The 19,683-nt window shown below is 40.2% G+C and overlaps 3 protein-coding genes across 9 annotated transcripts; 1 reads left to right on the top strand and 2 right to left on the bottom strand.

The window, feature by feature from the left end:
• Positions 1-388: 388 nt before the first annotated feature.
• LOC143369894 (DENN domain-containing protein 1B) lies at positions 389-13,099 on the top strand. 6 transcript variants are annotated; one of them, XM_076814353.1, is made up of 16 exons: positions 389-664; positions 1,220-1,375; positions 1,453-1,590; positions 1,664-1,799; positions 1,866-1,919; positions 2,187-2,444; positions 2,520-2,621; positions 2,721-2,948; positions 3,020-3,196; positions 3,307-3,339; positions 3,708-3,762; positions 3,825-4,008; positions 4,354-4,486; positions 4,914-5,579; positions 5,786-6,058; positions 13,006-13,099. In XM_076814353.1, exons 1-16 carry the CDS (start codon positions 648-650, stop codon positions 13,057-13,059), a joined length of 2,664 nt encoding a protein of 887 aa, XP_076670468.1. In that variant the 5' UTR covers positions 389-647; the 3' UTR covers positions 13,060-13,099. The 6 variants fall into 6 exon arrangements, with proteins under 6 accessions (XP_076670468.1, XP_076670466.1, XP_076670465.1 ...); XM_076814351.1 differs by lacking the exon at positions 13,006-13,099 and having other exon boundaries at positions 390-664; positions 1,664-1,796; positions 5,786-6,941; XM_076814350.1 differs by lacking the exon at positions 13,006-13,099 and having other exon boundaries at positions 391-664; positions 5,786-6,941.
• Positions 4,723-12,886, bottom strand: Valrs (Valyl-tRNA synthetase). Of its 2 annotated transcripts, none has more exons than XM_076814339.1 (18): positions 12,503-12,886; positions 12,095-12,265; positions 11,905-12,032; positions 11,179-11,343; positions 10,903-11,104; positions 10,545-10,833; positions 10,357-10,481; positions 10,009-10,154; positions 9,728-9,932; positions 9,487-9,660; positions 9,190-9,311; positions 9,013-9,121; positions 8,663-8,938; positions 8,275-8,595; positions 8,033-8,188; positions 7,760-7,963; positions 7,406-7,681; positions 4,723-7,331 (listed from the first exon to the last, which is right to left on the bottom strand). In XM_076814339.1, exons 1-18 carry the CDS (start codon positions 12,668-12,670, stop codon positions 7,116-7,118), a joined length of 3,453 nt encoding a protein of 1,150 aa, XP_076670454.1. In that variant the 5' UTR covers positions 12,671-12,886; the 3' UTR covers positions 4,723-7,115. The 2 variants fall into 2 exon arrangements, with proteins under 2 accessions (XP_076670454.1, XP_076670453.1); XM_076814338.1 differs by having other exon boundaries at positions 12,095-12,268; positions 12,503-12,885.
• A 6-nt stretch (positions 13,100-13,105) lies between the features above and the next one.
• LOC143370070 (uncharacterized) lies at positions 13,106-17,389 on the bottom strand. The gene is made up of 9 exons (XM_076814685.1): positions 17,245-17,389; positions 16,836-17,127; positions 16,294-16,475; positions 14,563-14,673; positions 14,392-14,488; positions 14,197-14,244; positions 13,944-14,130; positions 13,656-13,876; positions 13,106-13,238 (listed from the first exon to the last, which is right to left on the bottom strand). The coding sequence occupies exons 2-9, from the start codon at positions 17,123-17,125 to the stop codon at positions 13,106-13,108; spliced, it is 1,269 nt and encodes a 422-aa protein (XP_076670800.1). The 5' UTR covers positions 17,126-17,127; positions 17,245-17,389.
• Between the last annotated feature and the right edge of the window lie 2,294 nt (positions 17,390-19,683).

Genomic DNA, 19,683 nt, shown 5'->3' with positions numbered 1-19,683 from the left:
GTAAGGAGGAGATTGGAATATCAAATTTTACGTATTCTTATACGGGGGGAGGGAGGGGGTAAGAATTCGCCAAAATTACCCTTACGTAATTTAAGGACGGCCCCCTTCCGCAGGGGAAACACCTACAGGAGTGAGTGGAATTTCAATATCCCGTTATAGGACTCCAGTATTAAACATAACAAAACTTCGTCCACTGTTACACTGCTAATAATATTAATGCAAAAGTAATACTAATACGAATGTAATATTATGAATAATATTCATAAGCTGCAAACAAACAGTAAAATTATTATCAGTGTAAAAGCCGAAGAGATAAATTTCGTCCGATGAAAAGTCAGAAGTTCAAACGAGCCGATTACTGACAGAGCGGCCACGCGAGTGTGGCGCTGCGAATCGCGTCGAAGTGGGCAGAAGTGGGTAGCTGATACGGTGCTTGGTGGTCGCGCTCCCGAAACGCATCGGCGAATAGAAGAAAAAAAGGGAGAAAGAAAGTACGGTTGCACGTAGGAATAGCACGGCGAAGAAGAGTGAATCACGCGATGCGATTAAAGTTAAAGTGAATGGAATGTGTTACTGTCATGTAGCACGTACAATGACGTATAGACGTCAAGAGCACGCGAAGTACTTATTTTTTTTTCACTGTTATCATGGGTTCCAGATTGAGGCAAGTGAATCTTTCTCGTCCCTCGAGCTGATTTCTAATGGGTACCGTCGCAGTAGATACCTCTGCACGCGTTCTTCTAGTCTGACATTCTTCCAGCACTGCATTCCCCTTTCGCATGGCAAATAAACCAAGTGAAAGTACCCTTTGTTTAGGAGTACACTATTGCCCAAGTCTTGCACAATTGCACCGTAACGTATGACAGGCGATAGATTTTACGATGCAACGTTGAATAATCAACAAGCAGCTTAAATGTAGCAGACGATAGTGAAGGGATGTATGTTTGTCTCAGACATACATGTTGCGCAACGCAGTGACTCACGGGTTCAGTCGACTGGAAGAATTTTGTATCGCTTAATCGAGATAAATGCGAAAGGTGCATCTAGAACGAAGGGAGTTACCGCAGGGAAATAGATTTTAATCCATCCCAGGAGCCTGCCAGTAGTCTTTCTTATATTTTCTTAACCAGTCTTCCAAACAGATCGTTCAGTAATTTGTAGCTGTACGGAAGCTTAAATAGATCCGTATTGTAATTACCGAGGTATGTAACATTTCCAGGGACAATGTGCAGCATCTGTTTGAGTGTTTCTGCGAAGTAGCCGCGCCGTTAGGAGAGAAACCACCTTGGATACTGCAAAAGTATCCTAGTTCTTTCTCGGACGAGGAAATACTCAAGTCGGTCCCTAAATTTGCCTACCCTTGCGAAATAGAGAAGTAAGTTCCAAGAAATTAGTTTTAATGAATCGTACGTATGTTTGCGTTACTATATTTGATCTCTATGTTTGTTCCAGCTTGCTGGTCCAGCACTTTTCATTTGTGCTCACTAGCATAGACTCGAAATGGACGTTTGGATTCTGTCGGCACGACCCCAAAACAGATACAGCTCTGGTAATCTTGAGCGCGCTACCATGGCACGAAATATTTTACAAGTTAGTGTTTACTGTCTAGCGCGATGTTTATGACGATAGGTACATTTAACCGGCATCCTATATTGCTGCGCAGGCTTTTAAACAATATTGCAACATTAATGAGCAGTGGCACTGGAGAAGATCTTTGGAAATTTCTTGAAACCGTATACAAGAGTACAGTTCCCATTCCTGGTAGCTCTATATCCATCCCTGTACCAAATTCTAAAGTGGTAAGCGATTTCCTGGATCTATTTATTAAGCATTACATCATTTATTCAACGTTAATGATTTTTCAGAACTTTCTATGCCAAAGTCCGAAACAATTTCAACTACCGAGCATACCAGAGAACGTAAGTAATGTAGGAATAGATGCAGTAATTCCTACGTGTTCGGGAACCACGGAAAAAGAGGGAGTCAGGGCGTCGGGGATCGAACCTGGAGCCGCCCGCGTGCTGATCAGTCGCGGTCTGCCACCACGGCTACGCCGACTCTCCCTGGTCTCTTAGTCCGGGCTCCCTTTTATTCTATGGGGGTTCCTGATCCCATAGTAATTACAGGGTTCGTTTATCGTTTCTAAGGAATGCTTTTAATTTCACATGAGATTCTCGGAATTTCAGAGGAACTTGACCGAATATTATAGCGCTGTCGATGCTCACAATATGATGATAGTGTTTGCTTCAATGTTATACGAGCGGCGGATTATTTTCACTTCGAAACGTCTTTCAAGATTAAGCGCTTGTGTCCAAGCGTGCAACGCTTTAATTTACCCAATGATTTGGCAACATATATACATCCCAGTTTTGCCACTGTCTTTAATTGATTATTTATTGGCACCAATGCCGTTTTTAATCGGAGTACCCGTTCCAACGCTTCAGGTATTTTCGCAGTGTGTACTTAATTAACGGATTGCTAATTGTACCCGCTTGTATATCTTCTACCGCATCTTTCAGAGAGTACGCAAAAATGATTTAGGGGAGGTAGTTATCCTGGATGCCGATAATAATACTATAGAATCGCCGTTCCAAGATCTGGAGTCGTTACCTCAAGATGTAGTTCGTATAAAAGCATAATTCTATTCTTGCGATGACGAACTTATACTTAAAAATCGAAACACATCTTAAATAATAAAATAAAGAGTTTCTTTGTCCCAGGTGGTAAATTTGAAGAAGGCATTACGTAACAGACCAGCGCTTCTCGGCGACGGGGTGTCGAGGGCATTCTTGCGAGCCTTAGTGCAACTGACTGCTGGTTACAGGGATGCGTTGACTTTAGAGCAAGGGCAGAGCATCACTTTCAATCAGAATGCTTTTGTGGAAAGCAGACCATCCTCCATGCAACCTTTTTTACGGAAAATGCTGGAGCTGCAGATCTTTCAACAGGTACGGGAAAGGATACGTTACGCGATATCTCCGACACTTTGCAATTCAATTTCACCTCGCGTGAATTTCAGTTTATAGAAGAAAGACTGAACATGCTTAATTCGGGGCTTGGCTTCTCGGATGAATTCGAAATGGAAGCTTGCAGCTATTCCGCGAAATCTAGTAGTAAATTTATGCAACAGTATCGGGAGTGGACTTACGCCATGCGAAAGGAGAGCTCCGCGTTCTTCCGCAGTGTCAAAGATAAGGTACATCGATCGCTCCCACTATTCTCAAAGAATTATTGCCAGACATCATCCTTGAGTAGAAGCGCATAGTCAAACTCTCATTTTGTATTTCTGATTGCCTCCAATTCCAGGCCAATCCAGCAGTAAAGTATGCAGTTAAATCAGTAAGTTTAGATGGATATATATCAGACACAGTGTTTTCTTTCTCGCTAACCACGCATTCACCAAACTCTCTCCGCATTATCAGTTCTACTAATTTGAATGTTCCCGACTAAGAGCATAACTTCTTCGCTACTTGCACATGTTAATCGCCGTCATAAATGCCATGTGTGTACATCATACAAATCTGTTTCAATAACAAGCGTTACGAAGAAACAAAATTAATGGAAGGCAGCGTAACAGTAGTGGGCCTAATATTGCATCATTTAACTGTCGAACACAATATAATATGTAATATTAATATTATTTCATGCGTATCCGTGTAGGACTTTCTTAGGTCGCGCACTTATTTTCAAAAGAATTATGTTCGCAGGTGAAAGACAAAGGGAAGGACATGAAAACGGCATACAAGGGTTTAAAATGGAAAGGTGCGTGTAAGGCTTTGTTGAAATGCACTTTGCAAGGATCTCTTATTTCTTCGTTGCTCCAGGGCGATCAAACAGAGGCGACACGAGCATGAGATTTCATCAGCCAAGATCCGCACCCAGTTCGCCCACGTCGGATAGGAGGTCCATCGATTTTACGTCTCCGCCGAAATCGCCGAATGGCTTCACGGCCACCACAAGCTACAGGAAAGATCTTCGGATACGTAATAGTAATTTCACCGATTCGAGGTATGCTCGCTTCATTCTTCTTCCAGTCAGGGACCGATCTAGCTCTTCTGCCGCTCTGGGCAAAAATCATTTTTGCCACCCTTTATATTTAATTATAAATAATTATTTTAAAACATAATTTCTGACAGTGAGTGAAATTTTTTGTAGGTATTTGTTGGATAACAAAAGATTTGATTTGAGAAAGATCGATTTGAACAGAATTTATGAGTTACCTACTTTTTTACCGCTTTTTCAAAAAGCTTTACTTTGTTATTTACTTTTCTCTTTATACCAATATTGCGCTCCCCTAGATCGGGCCTTGTTTCCAGTTGTATAGACTCGTTTCATACGTATTTCAAATTACAGCAGGAAGCAGTACTCGCCATTAAGTCCCAGCTCGCCAGAGGAATCTGACTCCCCGCCAGAACGGGTGAACATCGATCTTATGCAAGAACTACGTCATGTGATATATCCAAATACACCTCCAGTTGATAGAACAGTAAGCATATCTTAAAGGAAATCTGGTTGATTCGCTGTGGAAACGTTTCCTCCCTGTAACTTAAATGTATCGCAACGTGCCGCTTTTCACGATCTGTATGTTCTTGCAGTCAGCATCAATAGCATGATATAAATTCATGATGCAATTCACATATACCGATATTGAGCACTCGGAATTACGAATCATGCATGTACCATCTGTCTCATTTTTTTTATATATATATATATATATATATATATATATATATATTATATATTAATTGATAACGTTATAGATACGAGTATTCCTTGCATTAGGAACGTTTTTATCTAAATTTACTTAACGTGCACGAACATTGCAGGAACTACGGTATACACTTATTGATTTAGTTGAGTTAATGAATATATTTTCGACCGATATGTTTAAAACCGTCGTGCATCACTTTCAGTTGAAACCAGTGCGCAGTTTAGACAGCTTGAGACCTGCATGGAGTGGGCACTTGCGACACGGCCCTCCACCTAGTACAGTCACAGACCCAATCGAAACCACCTCCGCCAAATCTTTGTCCAACGTTCCATCGTCCACCTTAATTAATCCAGTTGCTCGGTCCAACGTTCTGTTAGACACGGACGGCACGCCGGTCGCTAATGCTCAGGTCGGCGTAAGTAAAACGACTGCGCTCGATTCTTTGGCCTCGCAGAGCCAAGCGACCGACAACGCGTCATCTTTATTTGTCTCGCAGAGAAATACAGGCGATACACAGTCGAATGAACTCATAAAGTACAACTACAACGCGTCCTTGCATTCACAGAAAGTAGATTCGAAGCAATCTAAAAGCTACTCCGAACGTTGCTCAAAAAACATCAGATTTTACACCGATGATATCCTTACGAATTGCGAGCCGGAAACAGGCGACAGTTCTTTCGACACGCCTCTGAAACATTTAGACGCTAATGCCCGCGTTAAAGAGAACGATCCTTTCGATACGAGCAAAGTGTTCACGCCTTCCTATTTGCAATCATCGGTCTTTCAATCTACAAACGCATCGGTATCTGTCAATTCTCACGTTCCATCCCATGCATTCAGTAGTACATCCTGCTCTGCGCATTCAAAGGTAAACGCCACTGTTCACTACTTATTTTGTTCGCAATTCTATGTTCGCTTTTCAATGATCATCGTGTAATCGTTAAACGTATAACGTACTGTTTGCCCTGTGATCCTGTTTTACTACGATCTCTGCGATCATTCTTCTTTTACGACGAATTCGCGACGGAAGCTCGCCCGATCTATTTAACTTCGCTCTGTCGTTGCTGTTCGCAGGACTCTCCCGAAGTGCCAGATTTAATTAGATTAGACTCGACGGGGAGCAGCGACGACTTTGACCCGCTGCTCTCGAAGTCCGCGGAGTTCGCCGGCTCTAAGCAGATGACGCAATCGTTGCATATTCCGGAAATGGGCGAGGGCCTGAGCAATCCGTTGTACCCGTATTTCCAGCCGCTGCACAAAGGTACCGACAAGCAGCAGAAATCATCGGACAACATCGGCGACCTGGATCTGCTGCAAGCGTACGGTTTAGACTTTAATAAATTTCGGGTAAGTAACGGCGACTCACCGACGAAAACCTCTACAGTGTGTAGCACATCCGAGAGCAGTATTAGTAATATCGATAGCACGTTCAGCTTAGCGCTGAACGCCCCCGCCATTAAATCGCAGAACAATTGGACGAAATTTGAATAAACTCGCGAATCAGATTAATCGTTCACATATCACCATTGTATATATATATATGATAACGTTAGCGTTTCTGTTTCTCTTTGTTTATTGTATTCGCGAAACGCGTCAGTATCGCCGAGCGCCTACAACTATGGATAACGACGGACGGGGAGTTTTACAGAGAATTAGGATTAATCGTAACGTCGTAGCCGTTAGCAAAATTCGAGATACAATGGTTTCGCTTTGTAGCACAATTATAAATACTGTGTCCCTATACAGTTTTTATATGGAGGAGATTTAACGGGTAAAAGATTTCCAACGTCCCCACTCATTGCAATAGCGCCGGGGAGCGACCGCAAGAGTGAGACCGATGAGGCATTCGTTGCCGAAGAAATGAATACAAGCTCGTAATATCTAGGTAAATTCCTGAGGCGTCTAGTTTATGTACATTGAGAAGTCATAATGATCATTACGCGGAATTGTAGTAACACGTTAGATAATACTGACAATGTAAAGACCTATGTCGCAATTTGTATATAATTTAATGAAATTCTTGTCGCATGTGTAACGCGACCCACTCCAGTATGTGTTATCTCTGAACACGGTGAATCGAACTGATTACATCTTATCGCTATGAATTACACGGAGGAAATGATCAGTCATTGAAATTACTTCATCCTTGTTAGAGATATCGGATCTATTAATTTTAACGATTGTTGCACATTTATTGGTAATGCTTTATAATAAACGAATACGAAAAGTAGTCCCGTTTTCGACACTGTCGTGGTAATCTACGTCTTTTCCTCCTTACGAAAACGCCTCTGTGTCGTAACAAAAGATTATTTATTTTTGGTAAAATAGAGAAGTATAAATTAATAAATAAAAGAGTACTGTGATAATGAAATTCTCGGGCCTAGGATTTTTTTTTACTTAAGCACTACATCGATCGTAAAGCCGCTATTGCGTCGGCGATTCTTTGCAGCTCTCCTTCGCTGTTCACCAACTTCTCTTTGTTACTGTCTTGCACGTCCAGAGGTACTTTAACATCGTAATTAGGAACTTCCATGGCCTGCTTTGTTTTCTGTATAACTTCCATTAACTGCTCCTCCTTTTTACAGAGCTTCTGCAACTCCTTCTCGGGATCGACCAAACCCTTAAACATTCACAAATGGATCACTTGTAATTAGGGTTAGATAGATTTCCAAGTGTTTCCCATAGAATCTTTACCTTCAACAGTAGATGCACCTGAACTTTGTCGGTCACAGTAACAATGGCGCATCCCGCTGGCGGCTCTTTACTGCCAATCGTCGAGTAAGCAAGAGTCTCTATCAATAATTGATAGTTCATAAGCTTCGTCTTCAAGTTATCATCGGTGCACACCAGAAACGCCTCGGTTTTGGTCTTATTCGGTAAATTGTACGCGGCCCGCGCGGATCGGACACTTTTTATTACTTTGTTAGCGAAATCAACGTCCTTTTCTATCTCCTGATTTCGCCAGGGGCACTGGAACGAGCGCAATAATTAAACAGCGAGTCAGTAAATAGCTGACAAACAATGGAAGAAAAAGGAACGCTATTGTACATCCGAAGCTTCCGGATAGGGACTAATGCAGATGCTAGGATAGATCTGCTTGCTGCGAGGCAAACGTTGGTACAGTTCCTCCGTTATGAACGGCATGAACGGACTCAGTAATCGTAATCCCACGTCCAGCGTCTTAAACAAGGTCCTCCTCGCTGCAGACTTCCTCTCGCTATCGTTGCTTTGAAATACAGGCTTCAAATACTCCTGAAACAGTGAGTAACCGAATAGCGCTAACGAAATCCAAGGCTCTCTATCCTCCAATTATTTACGAACCAAGTAAACGTCGCACAAATCGTACAACCAAAGATTGTAACACGCAGTGGTGGCCGCTGTTAAATCGTACTGCGCCATCGCCTCGTCGCAGACCTTCGCAGCGTAACTTACGCGGGAGAGCATCCACAAGTCAACATTCGTCTCTGCAGCGGATTTCTGAAGAACAGGTAATAACGAATAGTATGGAACACGTGCTCTTTGCGCAGGATCCATTTCTGTTTTTAGCCGAGTATGTAGCTTACCTGTTTCCTACCAGCACTTTTCTCGTGCACCTTACAAGCGCACCGAGGTAATATTTCCCCCTGCTCCGCGCGGAACGAGGATCGCTCCTGCTCGCCGTACGACGCAATGTGTTTGTGCCAACGGTGCAAGTGCGAGTAGGTCGCAACGTTAACGTCCGATCCGCTGAAAGCTCGGTGGACTTTCACGTCGATCTGCGATGGGCTGTAGCCGTCCAGATAGGGATAGTCTCCCAAATAAGTATTCAATGCGTCTTGCACACAGGTTTCCTTCACAGCGCACTGGTACCACTCATTGTCGCCTACCATATCGTTGCTATTGGTCTGTAGAAGGTAAAATGTGATAACACTGACGTTCCGTGGTACTTATTCGCGTTATAAGTGATATCACCTGTGGAATGTCGTCGTGATCGATGTTGGAGTCCAGGTACGTGAGAGAGAACTTCGTCGCGTTCCATATTTTGTTGCAGAAGAACCGGTAGCCCTGCACGCGAAGAATATCGAGATTGATGTCGCGACCCTGCATCGTGTAGGCGCAGAGAGCGAATCTCAGAGCGTCCGTGCCGCATTCGGGGATTCCTTGGGGATAGTCGCGTTTCTGCCCCTCGATAGCACGCTTCAGCTCTTTCGGGTCCAAGTTTGAATCCGACAGTTGCTTGTGCAGGTCCTACATTCATAACTTTAGTTGGAAAAGAATTATCGCACTTCTTGGGATAGATCTTGCAAAGTGTCTACGTGTACCTCCAACGTTATTCCATTAATCACGTCCATAGGATCTATAACGTTCCCTAAAGACTTGCTCATCTTCCTTCCGTGAGCATCCCGTACCATTGCGTGCAAGTACACCTCTCTGTAGGAAACAATGCTGTTTTATGAACGTATCCATCGGCTGCAGAAATTCGAAAGTGTGGTACATACTTGAACGGCAATTTCCCTAATAACTTTTGACCGAGGAACACCATTCTTGCTACCCAGAAGAATAATATATCGTGTCCTGTTTCGAGCAGCGTACCAGGGTAGAATGCGTTAAGCTCCTCTGTCTAAAGAAAATTATTTCATTTGAAATAAGATCAGGGAAACGTTGAAGTAACGGGTCTTTCAATGAGGGCGCTTTCGATCAGATTTCCGCCATACCTCACATACACCTCTTTTTATTCGATTTCAAAGATCGAGCGCCCTTATTAAAAGACCCTTTATCTATGAATAACTGCATACTTTGTCCGGCCATCCAAATATGGAGAATGGAAAAAGGCCAGAGGAGAACCACGTGTCCAACACGTCAGGGTCTTGTTCGACAGTAATATTATCCACGGTTGTACCAAGTTTCTTGGCTGCTTTCTCTTTCGCTTCGTTCTCTGAATGTCCGCTCACCCAATAATCATCATCTGGCTAAGTGAGATGAATTTGTAATAATGGAATAATTAACCGATCCTGTGAGATCTCTTCCTGAAATTACCTTGGCGCATGTAGCTGTGTCATTTACTGTAACGGAGTAGACAGGAATACGGTGACCCCACCATAACTGGCGCGAGATACACCAGTCTCTTATGTTCTCCATCCAATGGTACCAAATCTTTTTATACTGATCTGGGATGATCTTCAATTCACCGCTCTGCACCACCTCCATCGCTTTCGCAGCCATTTCGCCACACCTCACGTACCTGTGAACATGAAAGCGATAATTGTAACGTGTTAAAGGATCTCTTTACTATCATTCTTGCCACGGTATTGATTTACCATTGGGGTTTCATCAACGGTTCTACAACATCTTTAGATCTACTGCATATTGGCACTACCATGGGATTGTCTTTGATCTCGATGAACAAATTCCTCGCTGTTAGTTCCTTTATTATAGCTGCTCTAGCAGCGAAACGCTTCATGCCCTGTTTAAGCAAGCCAAAGTGATTCAAGTAAACGTTAATCATTTTATACGAATTAACCGTTTCGCTGCGGATTTAAATTTTTGGACGATTCTTGAAGTGTTTCCCATTTTCAACTTAGGATCTCGGGGAAGATTGCCGAGAATCCGCAGCGAATGGGTGAATTCCAACAAATTCGGCAATCTTAACTCGAAGACCCACGCACCGTAAATTGCCCATAATTTCCGATAATATTCCCACTATCGTCGAAAATTGTGATGAATGGTAAATTGTGCCTCTTTCCTACTTCGTAATCGTTGGGATCGTGAGCTGGTGTGATTTTTACAGCACCTGAATAAACAGGAGCATTAATCGACGTCACTTAAGTCGAACAGTTCGTTACGTTGTATTTACCCGTCCCAAATTCCCTCTCAACAAATTCATCGGCTATAATGGGTATCTTTCTGTCAGAAAATGGATGTCGGGCGTACTTTCCAATGTACCGAGTGTATCTAGTATCTTCTGGGTGCACAGCGATGGCTGTGTCACCCAGCATAGTTTCGATACGAGTAGTAGCTACTACTATCTTTTCATTGGTATCCATCACTTCGTAAGCAAACAAGACTAATACTCCGAACTCTATCTTCTCCTGATATCCTGGAATCGCGAGCAACGTTCTGCCAGGCAGCTCCATTTTATCAACCTGAAAGTAACATGAATATAAATCAAATGCTGAAACTCGGGGAGCTACTTTTTAGTCAAGGTTTCTTGCCTCTATGTCAGAAATAGCACTTTTCAGGGTGCAAGACCAATTGACTAAACGATTACTTCTGTAAATTATACCCTCATCATGCAATCTTATAAACGCCTCGGTAACAGCACGACACAATTTTGGATCCATAGTAAAGCAAGCGCGATCCCAATCAAACGAACCGCCTAATTTTCGTAACTGCAGGTAAATTCTGTTCCCTTTTCTACAATGTACAGTTATTATGTAGAAATCTGTCGTGCATTAAATTAGAAGCGCGCGTAGCCCATCTCCACTTACTCTTCCTTCCACTTCCAAACTTTCTCTACGAAGCTTTCTCTCCCGATATCGTGGCGAGTTTTCTGCTCCTCTTTCCAGAGCTTCTTCTCGACCACCACTTGAGTGGCGATACCTGCGTGATCGCAGCCCGGGTTCCACAGGGTCGTGCGTCCTTTCATGCGGTTCCTTGTCAATCACGAAAATTATTATCCACATACTTATACCGCGATTTAAAGAGAACAATTTTCTAGGGCTGTACTTCCGAATGGGACCGGTAGCCAATTGAGATGAAACTTGGTGAGTATTATGAGGAGTGTGGATAGACCCCAAATATAAAATTTTAGCTTCGGCAATTAATACGCTCAAAAGATATAGGGGTAATTATGCATAAAAGGGTACACCTTACCGATTTTTTTAATCACTTTAGCACGGCCCCCCCCTAACAATATTTCTGTTGAGTTATACCGACACAACGCAATCCACTTTCCAACTTGTCCCGGGTATTAGTATTGGTTGGGGCTAGATTAGTGTGGGAGACGCATAAAGCATGGTAGCGAACTGATGTGAGTTTGGTGACAAAAAAATTGACAATAATTTTTTATTAATAATTCGGAAACTGATAAATACCCGAAGCTACAATTTTAGATTTAGGGTCCACACCCCCTCCCCACCCTCCCCCCAAATCTCATCACGATCGGCCACTGGTCCCTTTCAGAATAATATCCTTTTCTTGGATATACACGTTACCATCTCGTAATAGCGTCTTCTACGGCGTTCGTTAAAGCATGTCCCAGATGAAGAAACCCAGTGACATTAGGGGGAGGTATCACCATAACAAACTTGCCCTTAGAATTCTGCTCTAATACACTCTTTCTCTGTAATTTATGAAGGCATGTTAAAATCCATGTTACTCGCATCTTCTCTGTTAATAACATACCCCATATTCAGGTTTAAAAAAGCCCTGTTTCTCCCACCACGAGTACCACGCAGCTTCCACATACTTCGGGCTGTACGTGTCTGGCATAGCGCAGGTAACATCCTTCTTCTCCCCTGCAGGTGTGTCGATCGTGTACACAGCGGATTCTTTGCTCTCCTTCTTCTTTTCATTCTTCTAAAATGAGCACAGAATTTAATACAGAAAGCGTTAACAGAAGTAAACGTCGACGTGTGTTACAAAATCTATCCTGACTGTTACGAGTATAACATTGCTTAACGAGATTGTAAATTGCATAACTGTTGTCATCCTCTGACCGTGAAACAAAAGACCATATGGATGGAATGGGACACAACAATGAGCGACAAAGGAACGCAAATGATTCCAAGCTAATCACACTTCACTCCTTACTTCATTTTTCTCCTTTACTTTCGGCGGCTTCTCACTTTCCTTCTTCCCCTGCTTCTGCTTAAACTTCTCGAGCTTCGCCAACTTCTTCGCCTCCTTCTGCAGTTGCTTGGCACTCTTCTCCGGGGCTTCGGTCTCCCCATTGAGTTCCTCGCTTTTTATATCCACCATCTCGCTAGCAATTCTCACCTGTCCTTCGCGAGCAATCTCCGCAGCACCGATCCGCTGACGATACAATTTGAAAAATTACAACGTCAACCATGCGCTCACCTCGCGCACAATCAAACCAGCGTGGCTTTAGCCTTCGCATAAATATAGGAGGTGTGAAAGAGAAGAGGTAACGTGATGCAAAAAGCGGCTCCGATGTCACCTTGTAACGGAGAATTATATATTAACAATGGATTTATGTGTGGATGTTTAATTTGCGAGCGAAGTAATGAAGAAAATACCAGTCTTTATAAATAATTCATCGCTTTATTCTAATAAGATCATTTATTCCATTTCAGTTTGAATCGAACAAGGCGGCCGTTGCGAGCGATTGGAAACCCGCCTTCAAGTAAAAATTGGCGCGCACATTTAAGTTGTCAACGCTGGTTGACTGCGGTCTCACTTGACTTGGTTTGGCGCTGGCGTCGTTTCATTTCCCATGGCGTTCATTGGTTCGTCGTCACGCGTATGAGTGACATCCCCCACCAGCCCACCACTATGAACCGACTGCCAGGTGAATCCCCAGTCCCCTCTGGTGCCGCATGGCAACACAAATTACACGCCATTACTCGTCCCGAGTATTGGGAAACTTATTTAAGTTCTACCCTATTTATGATTACAACAATACTTACTTTATCGAATGAAATCTGCTTTTGTAAAGTGTAACGAGCACACCCTCATAGATGATAATATACTTTTACCCATTTTTAGAATTTTCTTCTTGATTTAATTTATTTTTTAATTTCACGAAGTTTTATTTTTGCTGGGGGAAGTGATAAAACCATATACACAGCAATATATTTTACTTTTATTTTTTCTGGGAGAAAACTCCCGGATTTTAATTAAAATTAAAAATTTAGTGTTCAAACAAATTTAAAAACACTCGTTTTTCACAACATGTCTATTCGAACACTGATAATCATATGGACTTCGATGGATTTCGACCTACTCTCGGTAGTTCAATTTTCTGTCACTAGCTGGCGTATCGAAATTCTTAGTTTTCCAATAAGGAGTTAGAGGTGGACGCAATCCATGCACATTTGGAGGTATTCCTATTGATTGTAATGGAAATGTTCTTAAAGGTCTCATCATAGTAGGATGCGTATTACCTCTTGGAGGTCCTCGAATTAGGCCCCACGGTTGAATCATTAATGGTCTCGGTTGAAAATTCTGAGCAAAGAAATAAATTTTTTATCATGGCTAAATTATCGCATTTTTATGTAAATAAAGTACCTACTCCGTAATAAATAGGAATGGGAATTGGTTTAATATAATGCTCTCGGGAAACCCTTTGTTCTCTAGGCCTATCTCTTTCTCTGGATCTATCTGTTTGCCTCCTGTCTCGAGAATGATCTCTGGGCCGCTCTCGATGGTCTCGGTAAGATCTCGCACCATCTTTCCGCTCTCGACTATGATCTTTCTCCCTATGTAAATAATATAATAGTCCGGTAAAAGTACATGATACATGAAAATGTAATAATAGATTTTACCTATCACTTCTGTAACTTCCTTTATCTTCATGCTTAGAATCGTCATACCTGAAAGAAGGTAAACAAATTAGAAAAAAAATTAATTTCTTAACAATTTCAGATTATACATTAAAACATTTAAAATAGCAAGTTCTTTGTACATGATTTACACTTATGTTTATATTGCAATACTCTGTGTAAAATACAGGCACGAACCTGGAGTGACGGGACCACGTGCGCCTAGGACTGTGATTTCGGGTTCTTGTAGGACTCAAGGACGCCGAATGCCTGTTCAACGTTTTCAACTTGTTTTCTAAAAATTGAATTGTCCACATTTGCGAAACAGATGTTGTAATAAATCTTAGCAATTAGAAATAATAAACATACCTGAATTTTCCAAATTCACAGTTACGACAGTACGATGTTCCTCAACTTCTCCGGTTTCACCTATTGCTCTCTTTATTTCGTCTCTATCAAATATCGGCTTGGATCCCTCTCCTGCAATTAAGTTTAGTAAATTTAATAATAGAAAAGCAATCGTACGTAAAAATCGGGAAACCATTTAAGCAATACTACCAGCTGTGACAGATCTTGTAGATATCAACCTCGCTACTCAGATAAACTGACTCGCTCTGAACAATCGTAAGCCAAGTCATTTCGTATTGTCAATTTCACATTAGTTAACTAAACTGTTGTTAATTTATATGATTTCATATACTAATAGTATGTATAAATTTATTTTTCTTCCTCATAAATAAAGAGTATTTTACATAATTAAAAATGACTTACAACTTTCTTAAGTGCCAGACATATTAAAAGAAATTTATTTTTTATAATTTTAATTATTTTGATGACATTATTTTAATAAAACAAAAATATAACCATATCGATACGCTTTTCAATATAATTCAAATAAAATATTTTAATTTGTGTGTAGAGGATTCATGATTCCACAATAAAATCTTCCGAGATGGTTCAATTTTCTAGGACGATTAAGTAATCTTCCACTTCGTTAAATCGCAATTTCAAGCTTTCATGATATTCACTCTATACACAATGCTTTGAAACACATTTTTTCAACCAACTAAACTAAGTCTACGAGTACTCATACTTTCTTTTTAAAGTATCTATTTTCCAATTGTAGTTATATATTTAATGCAATAAAATAAAAGATGAATAAGAATAAGAAATACCACACTATGCAAAATTTTGAAAAATTCTAAGATTTAATTTCTGATTTCGTTTTTTTCCAGTGCTGGAGCCTAATGTTTAATCATGCCTCTTCGGTTGTTAAATGTCAATATTTAAAACATCTTCCAAGACGCGAAAATCATCCAGTTGGTCAGCTCTTAGTACATAAAGCATTTAAAAAATCCACTTATTTGAACATGCACATTCCCAAAACCAGGGCACAAGGAGAATGCACAAAATGTGTTTAAACTACGTTTTTGGGGAAAAATTAATTCATACTAAAATATATTACATTCATTATACTCATTATAGCAGTTAATATAGCTGAAGCATAATTCTTTGTGCAAGCTCGTAAGAAAAAAAATACTGTACATAAAGCAACAAGCAAGAGATACGTTAAGCATAACAATCTTAAAATAAAGTAAAAAAAAAAATGTGCTTACATATTGCACATTATGCGATCAATACAGTGATCCAACGTTGTATTCCAAATTTGCTATATCCTGGGTGAGTCAAAAACACGTTATTAATTTGCTGAATAAAGTTGTGGAAATTCTTGAATATTACAGGGGACGCAGTACGACTGTAAACTCCAGAATCTTCATGACTGTAGAAATCAGTGATAAGGATTCCAATCTTCAAATGTAGCACTTGGTAAAGTGAAAACATGGAAATAATTATCTAGATTTCGATAATACATTTAAACAGAAACTGAATAGATTCTAAAAAGTGGAAAGTAGTGTCTCACAGAGAAGAGACATTTTTACATTAGAAAGCATACAATGTTCTCAAACTTCAATTTGCTGATCGTGATTTCTAGAAAACCCCAGAATCATCTTCCGTGTTGAGCTCATTTCCCTTTGTGGTACTTGTTCGCTGAATGACTGAAAATTCGTAAGAAATTACGGTAAAAAAACAACACGTTACCCGCTCTTCTTTTAAGCACCACATCTTCCTTGTTGGGTATATCCCGCTTGAGTTCATTGGTAGCTACTCTTCCAGGAATGTTTCTATGAATATCTACTTTGACTTTGCGAAGTTCTATTGGATTAATTTTTATGCCTTCAGATCCTTTAAATAAGGGCGTTATACCATTTGATGTTTCGAACCTAAAGTGCAGAATAATATTATTTGTATATATGAATTAATAGATTTGTACTTAAAACTTACTACAATTTAATATTTTGATTGGTTCTTGAAGCATATCGTTTTATAGTATACAACTGTAATAAAAAATTATATCAACTAAATTCGATATTTTATACAAATACAAGTTAAAACTTCATCAGTGTACTTTTCTGGATATAGCCAGAAACATATTTAATTTAAATATATCCATCAAAAGATAAGGCAGGAAATTCCACGACCCGATGATGAAATGTTAAAATTGTTCTTTGTCTATGAAATCCTCCAGAATGGGACACTGTGTCTACTTCAACAGTTAATAATTAAAGACACTTTATACTTACTTTTTAGAAAGTACAGTATCTTCAGGTGTATGATGCGTAGAAGTTCTTCCACATCGACTAGACGGAGATTCGCTTCTACTCCTACAAGGTCTGTTGCATTTTCCTTCGGGAAGTGCTAAGCCCATATTACGAGCGCGTCGTATCTCATACTCCATAGCCATTTTTCTTTTCAGTCTATTATGCCTGTCCATTTTTTCTTGTTCGATGATCCAGTCGCGTCTACGCCGTCGCCCCTCCTCTTCCTTAGATTTTTCATCACGATGCGAATTCCTCGATGTATGCCGTTTCATTTCTACACCGTGGCAGGGATATATAGATATTACGTATCAAAGAATTTCTTACTTGGTTAGCCAAACGCAAAATTTGAATAGGTTTTTACTTTATACCGAATTGATGTAAACGAAATTACCTCGTTATCACGCAGAAAAATGACGAGCAATGAACAGAATAACCAGTAAATAAAAGTATTAGAATTAAACCTATGAGTATTATTTGTAAACTTTAGGAAGGAAACGCCTCGCACACGCGCTCACTTCCCGAAATGCAGCAAAGTGCAGCCAATTGCAACCAGGGTCCCCGGACAACGTTTTGCAAAGCCGGATGCTTCGCGGAGGGGGAACACCTACAGAAATGTTTGTAATGTGGCGCGAGACGCTACGGCCAACCAGCGACCGTAGCGCCAGTTTGTGTATCAGGACCGGCTTAAGATTTTCGGAGCCCGGGGCTACCCCCTGCGAAATTTCAAATGGGATACCGTGTATATGTCTAAAAATATATAATTCTTAAAAGTTGTAAAATTTAAATAGATATCATAAAGGAGGTTTAAACGTCTTAGAGATAGCGGGTTCGGGCTCACATTTCTACGTCGACTCCACACGTTTTGTCCACGATCCAGCGCAGTCTTGTATTATGTACTGCCTGTTCGATGTATTATCGATCTGCGAAACGTTCGGCAAGACATGATCGCGATATACGTTTGCGAAAAGTATACGAATTCCTGGATATACCTGGCATATAGAGGATATCATAAATGCTGTTACTGTACACTGAAACATCTGTTGTTACAAAGCTACATTTGGTTTACCTGAAGGTGCTATAAATTATGGAAATGATTTATGACTCAGTTATAATGACTGTAAAATTTTACAAGGGTACATTCACTGTATTGTCAACACATTCACTGTTGTGACGATCATAATTATTACTATTGACAGCAATAACTACCATGTCATTGCTTGTTTTAATATAAAAACTAATAGTGCTAGACAATAAATACACATAGGTATCCAAGTGATATGTTATATGTAAGATAAATGATGAAGAGATGTAATATGCAAGATGTTTTGTAGAGGAAGTAGACAGAGAAAGAAACTATAAAAAAGAAAGAGACAGAAACACTGACAGAAAAAGATAGATATGTTTATTTCCGGTTTTGCTCCAAGATGGCAGCGGTTATACCGATCATTCCCTAGAGGATCACTAGATAGCCTTACTGAGATGAGTTCTCTGACGGATCCGGGACGAAACGCTGTCTTTCCTTTTCTAAGGTGGTGACCCCCCTTTTTCTTCCGTTGCCACTGCAGACGGTTGTGTCAGATCGCCTACACCAAAAATTTCGATACGCCAAATAGTGACAGAAAATTGAACTACTGAGAGAAGTCGAAATCCATCGAAGTCCATACGATTATCAGTGTCACAGCCGACTCTAGTACTAGCCCGTCCTATACAACGTGGCAATACCGCTCATATGAGGATCGTGAGTCCTATTTTCAATAATAGAGTTTTGTACTCAGCATTATAATTAACGTTATTTTGTGATATAAAATTATACTAATATACGGTATTTTTTAGGTCAAAATCCATCGAAGTCCATATCATTATCAGTGTCACAGCCGACTCTATACAGAGTCGGTTGTGTCAGTGTTTAAATAGACATGTTGTGAAAAACGAGTGTTTTTAAATTTGTTTGAACACTAAATTTTTAATTTTAAATATAAATCAGTATAATATGTGATGTTAAGGAGTTATATAAATTTACACAATGGAGTTTTCTCCCAGAAAAACTAAAAGTAAAATATATTGCTGTGTATCAGTGGTGGGCAGTGGTGGGTTTACTATGTTACATCGAATTTACTACATGACACGCGTAGAAAATGTAAATAATTGTATAAAATGTAGAAAATGTATTCAATGTCAAAAATTCAAATACAAACACTATTAACCTCTACTTATTGCATTGAATTTTACTGCATAATATTTTTAATTACTTTAAAAAGAAATTGTAGAATGTAGTAATCAGTGTGGAAGCCAAAGATGCAGTTCTACTTTTAGATGGTTGGAAAAATTCAGCATGCAACAATAAGTATGTTGTTGCAATTCTGAATTTAATGAATACAATATGTCAATGTCGAGCATTTGATGTTCAGCGTCGAAAAAAGATGTTCATCTTTATTTGTATCTCTAACCGGTGGTTTATCCGACGTCGAATAATTTTCAAGCTCGCGTTCGAGACGCCGAGCACCGGGTTGACCGGGGAGCTGTGACTGGGCGCGTATGTTACAAAGCAGTAGGTAAGGTACTTATCTATCGTTCAATGACGAAAATATCAATCTTCATAATTTTCATCATATCTTGTTGAAAATAGTACCAATTTGAGAGATTATTGCTCTAAACATTTGTTTATAATAATGTTACTGAAGCTAATTGTTTCTTAATATATTACAACAATTGTTGCAGTTAGTAGTAACATAAATTTTGATTATTCAAAGTACACAGTTTTTTTGCGTAATAAGCGCTAAACTATGTAATGTTGAAATTTAACATTGCAAAAATATTCGGACAGTGAGTA

The sequence above is a fragment of the Andrena cerasifolii genome, chromosome 6 (assembly GCF_050908995.1).
Source record: "Andrena cerasifolii isolate SP2316 chromosome 6, iyAndCera1_principal, whole genome shotgun sequence".
In the NCBI taxonomy this organism is placed as follows: domain Eukaryota; kingdom Metazoa; phylum Arthropoda; class Insecta; order Hymenoptera; family Andrenidae; genus Andrena; species Andrena cerasifolii.
This window is presented reverse-complemented; position numbering and strand designations above follow the sequence as displayed.

Bases quoted from the DNA above. Each gene is read 5' to 3' on its own strand.
- LOC143370070 (XM_076814685.1), bottom strand. From the start codon at position 17,125: ATGAAACGGCATACATCGAGGAATTCGCATCGTGATGAAAAATCTAAG. The intron at 14,489-14,562 runs GTATGTTTATTA...TTCAATTTTTAG, and splicing joins TGTGAATTTGGAAAATTCAG to AAAACAAGTTGAAAACGTTG. The intron at 14,245-14,391 runs GTTCGTGCCTGT...ACCTTCTTTCAG, and splicing joins ACGTGGTCCCGTCACTCCAG to GTATGACGATTCTAAGCATG.
- LOC143369894 (XM_076814350.1), top strand. The intron at 1,920-2,186 runs GTAAGTAATGTA...TCGGAATTTCAG, and splicing joins TACCGAGCATACCAGAGAAC to AGGAACTTGACCGAATATTA. The intron at 2,622-2,720 runs GTTCGTATAAAA...TCTTTGTCCCAG, and splicing joins AGTCGTTACCTCAAGATGTA to GTGGTAAATTTGAAGAAGGC.
- Valrs (XM_076814338.1), bottom strand. From the start codon at position 12,670: ATGGTGGATATAAAAAGCGAGGAACTCAATGGGGAGACCGAAGCCCCG. The intron at 12,033-12,094 runs GTATGTTATTAA...CATAAATTACAG, and splicing joins TTTTTAAACCTGAATATGGG to AGAAAGAGTGTATTAGAGCA. The intron at 10,834-10,902 runs GCAAGAAACCTT...TGTTACTTTCAG, and splicing joins GTGCTATTTCTGACATAGAG to GTTGATAAAATGGAGCTGCC.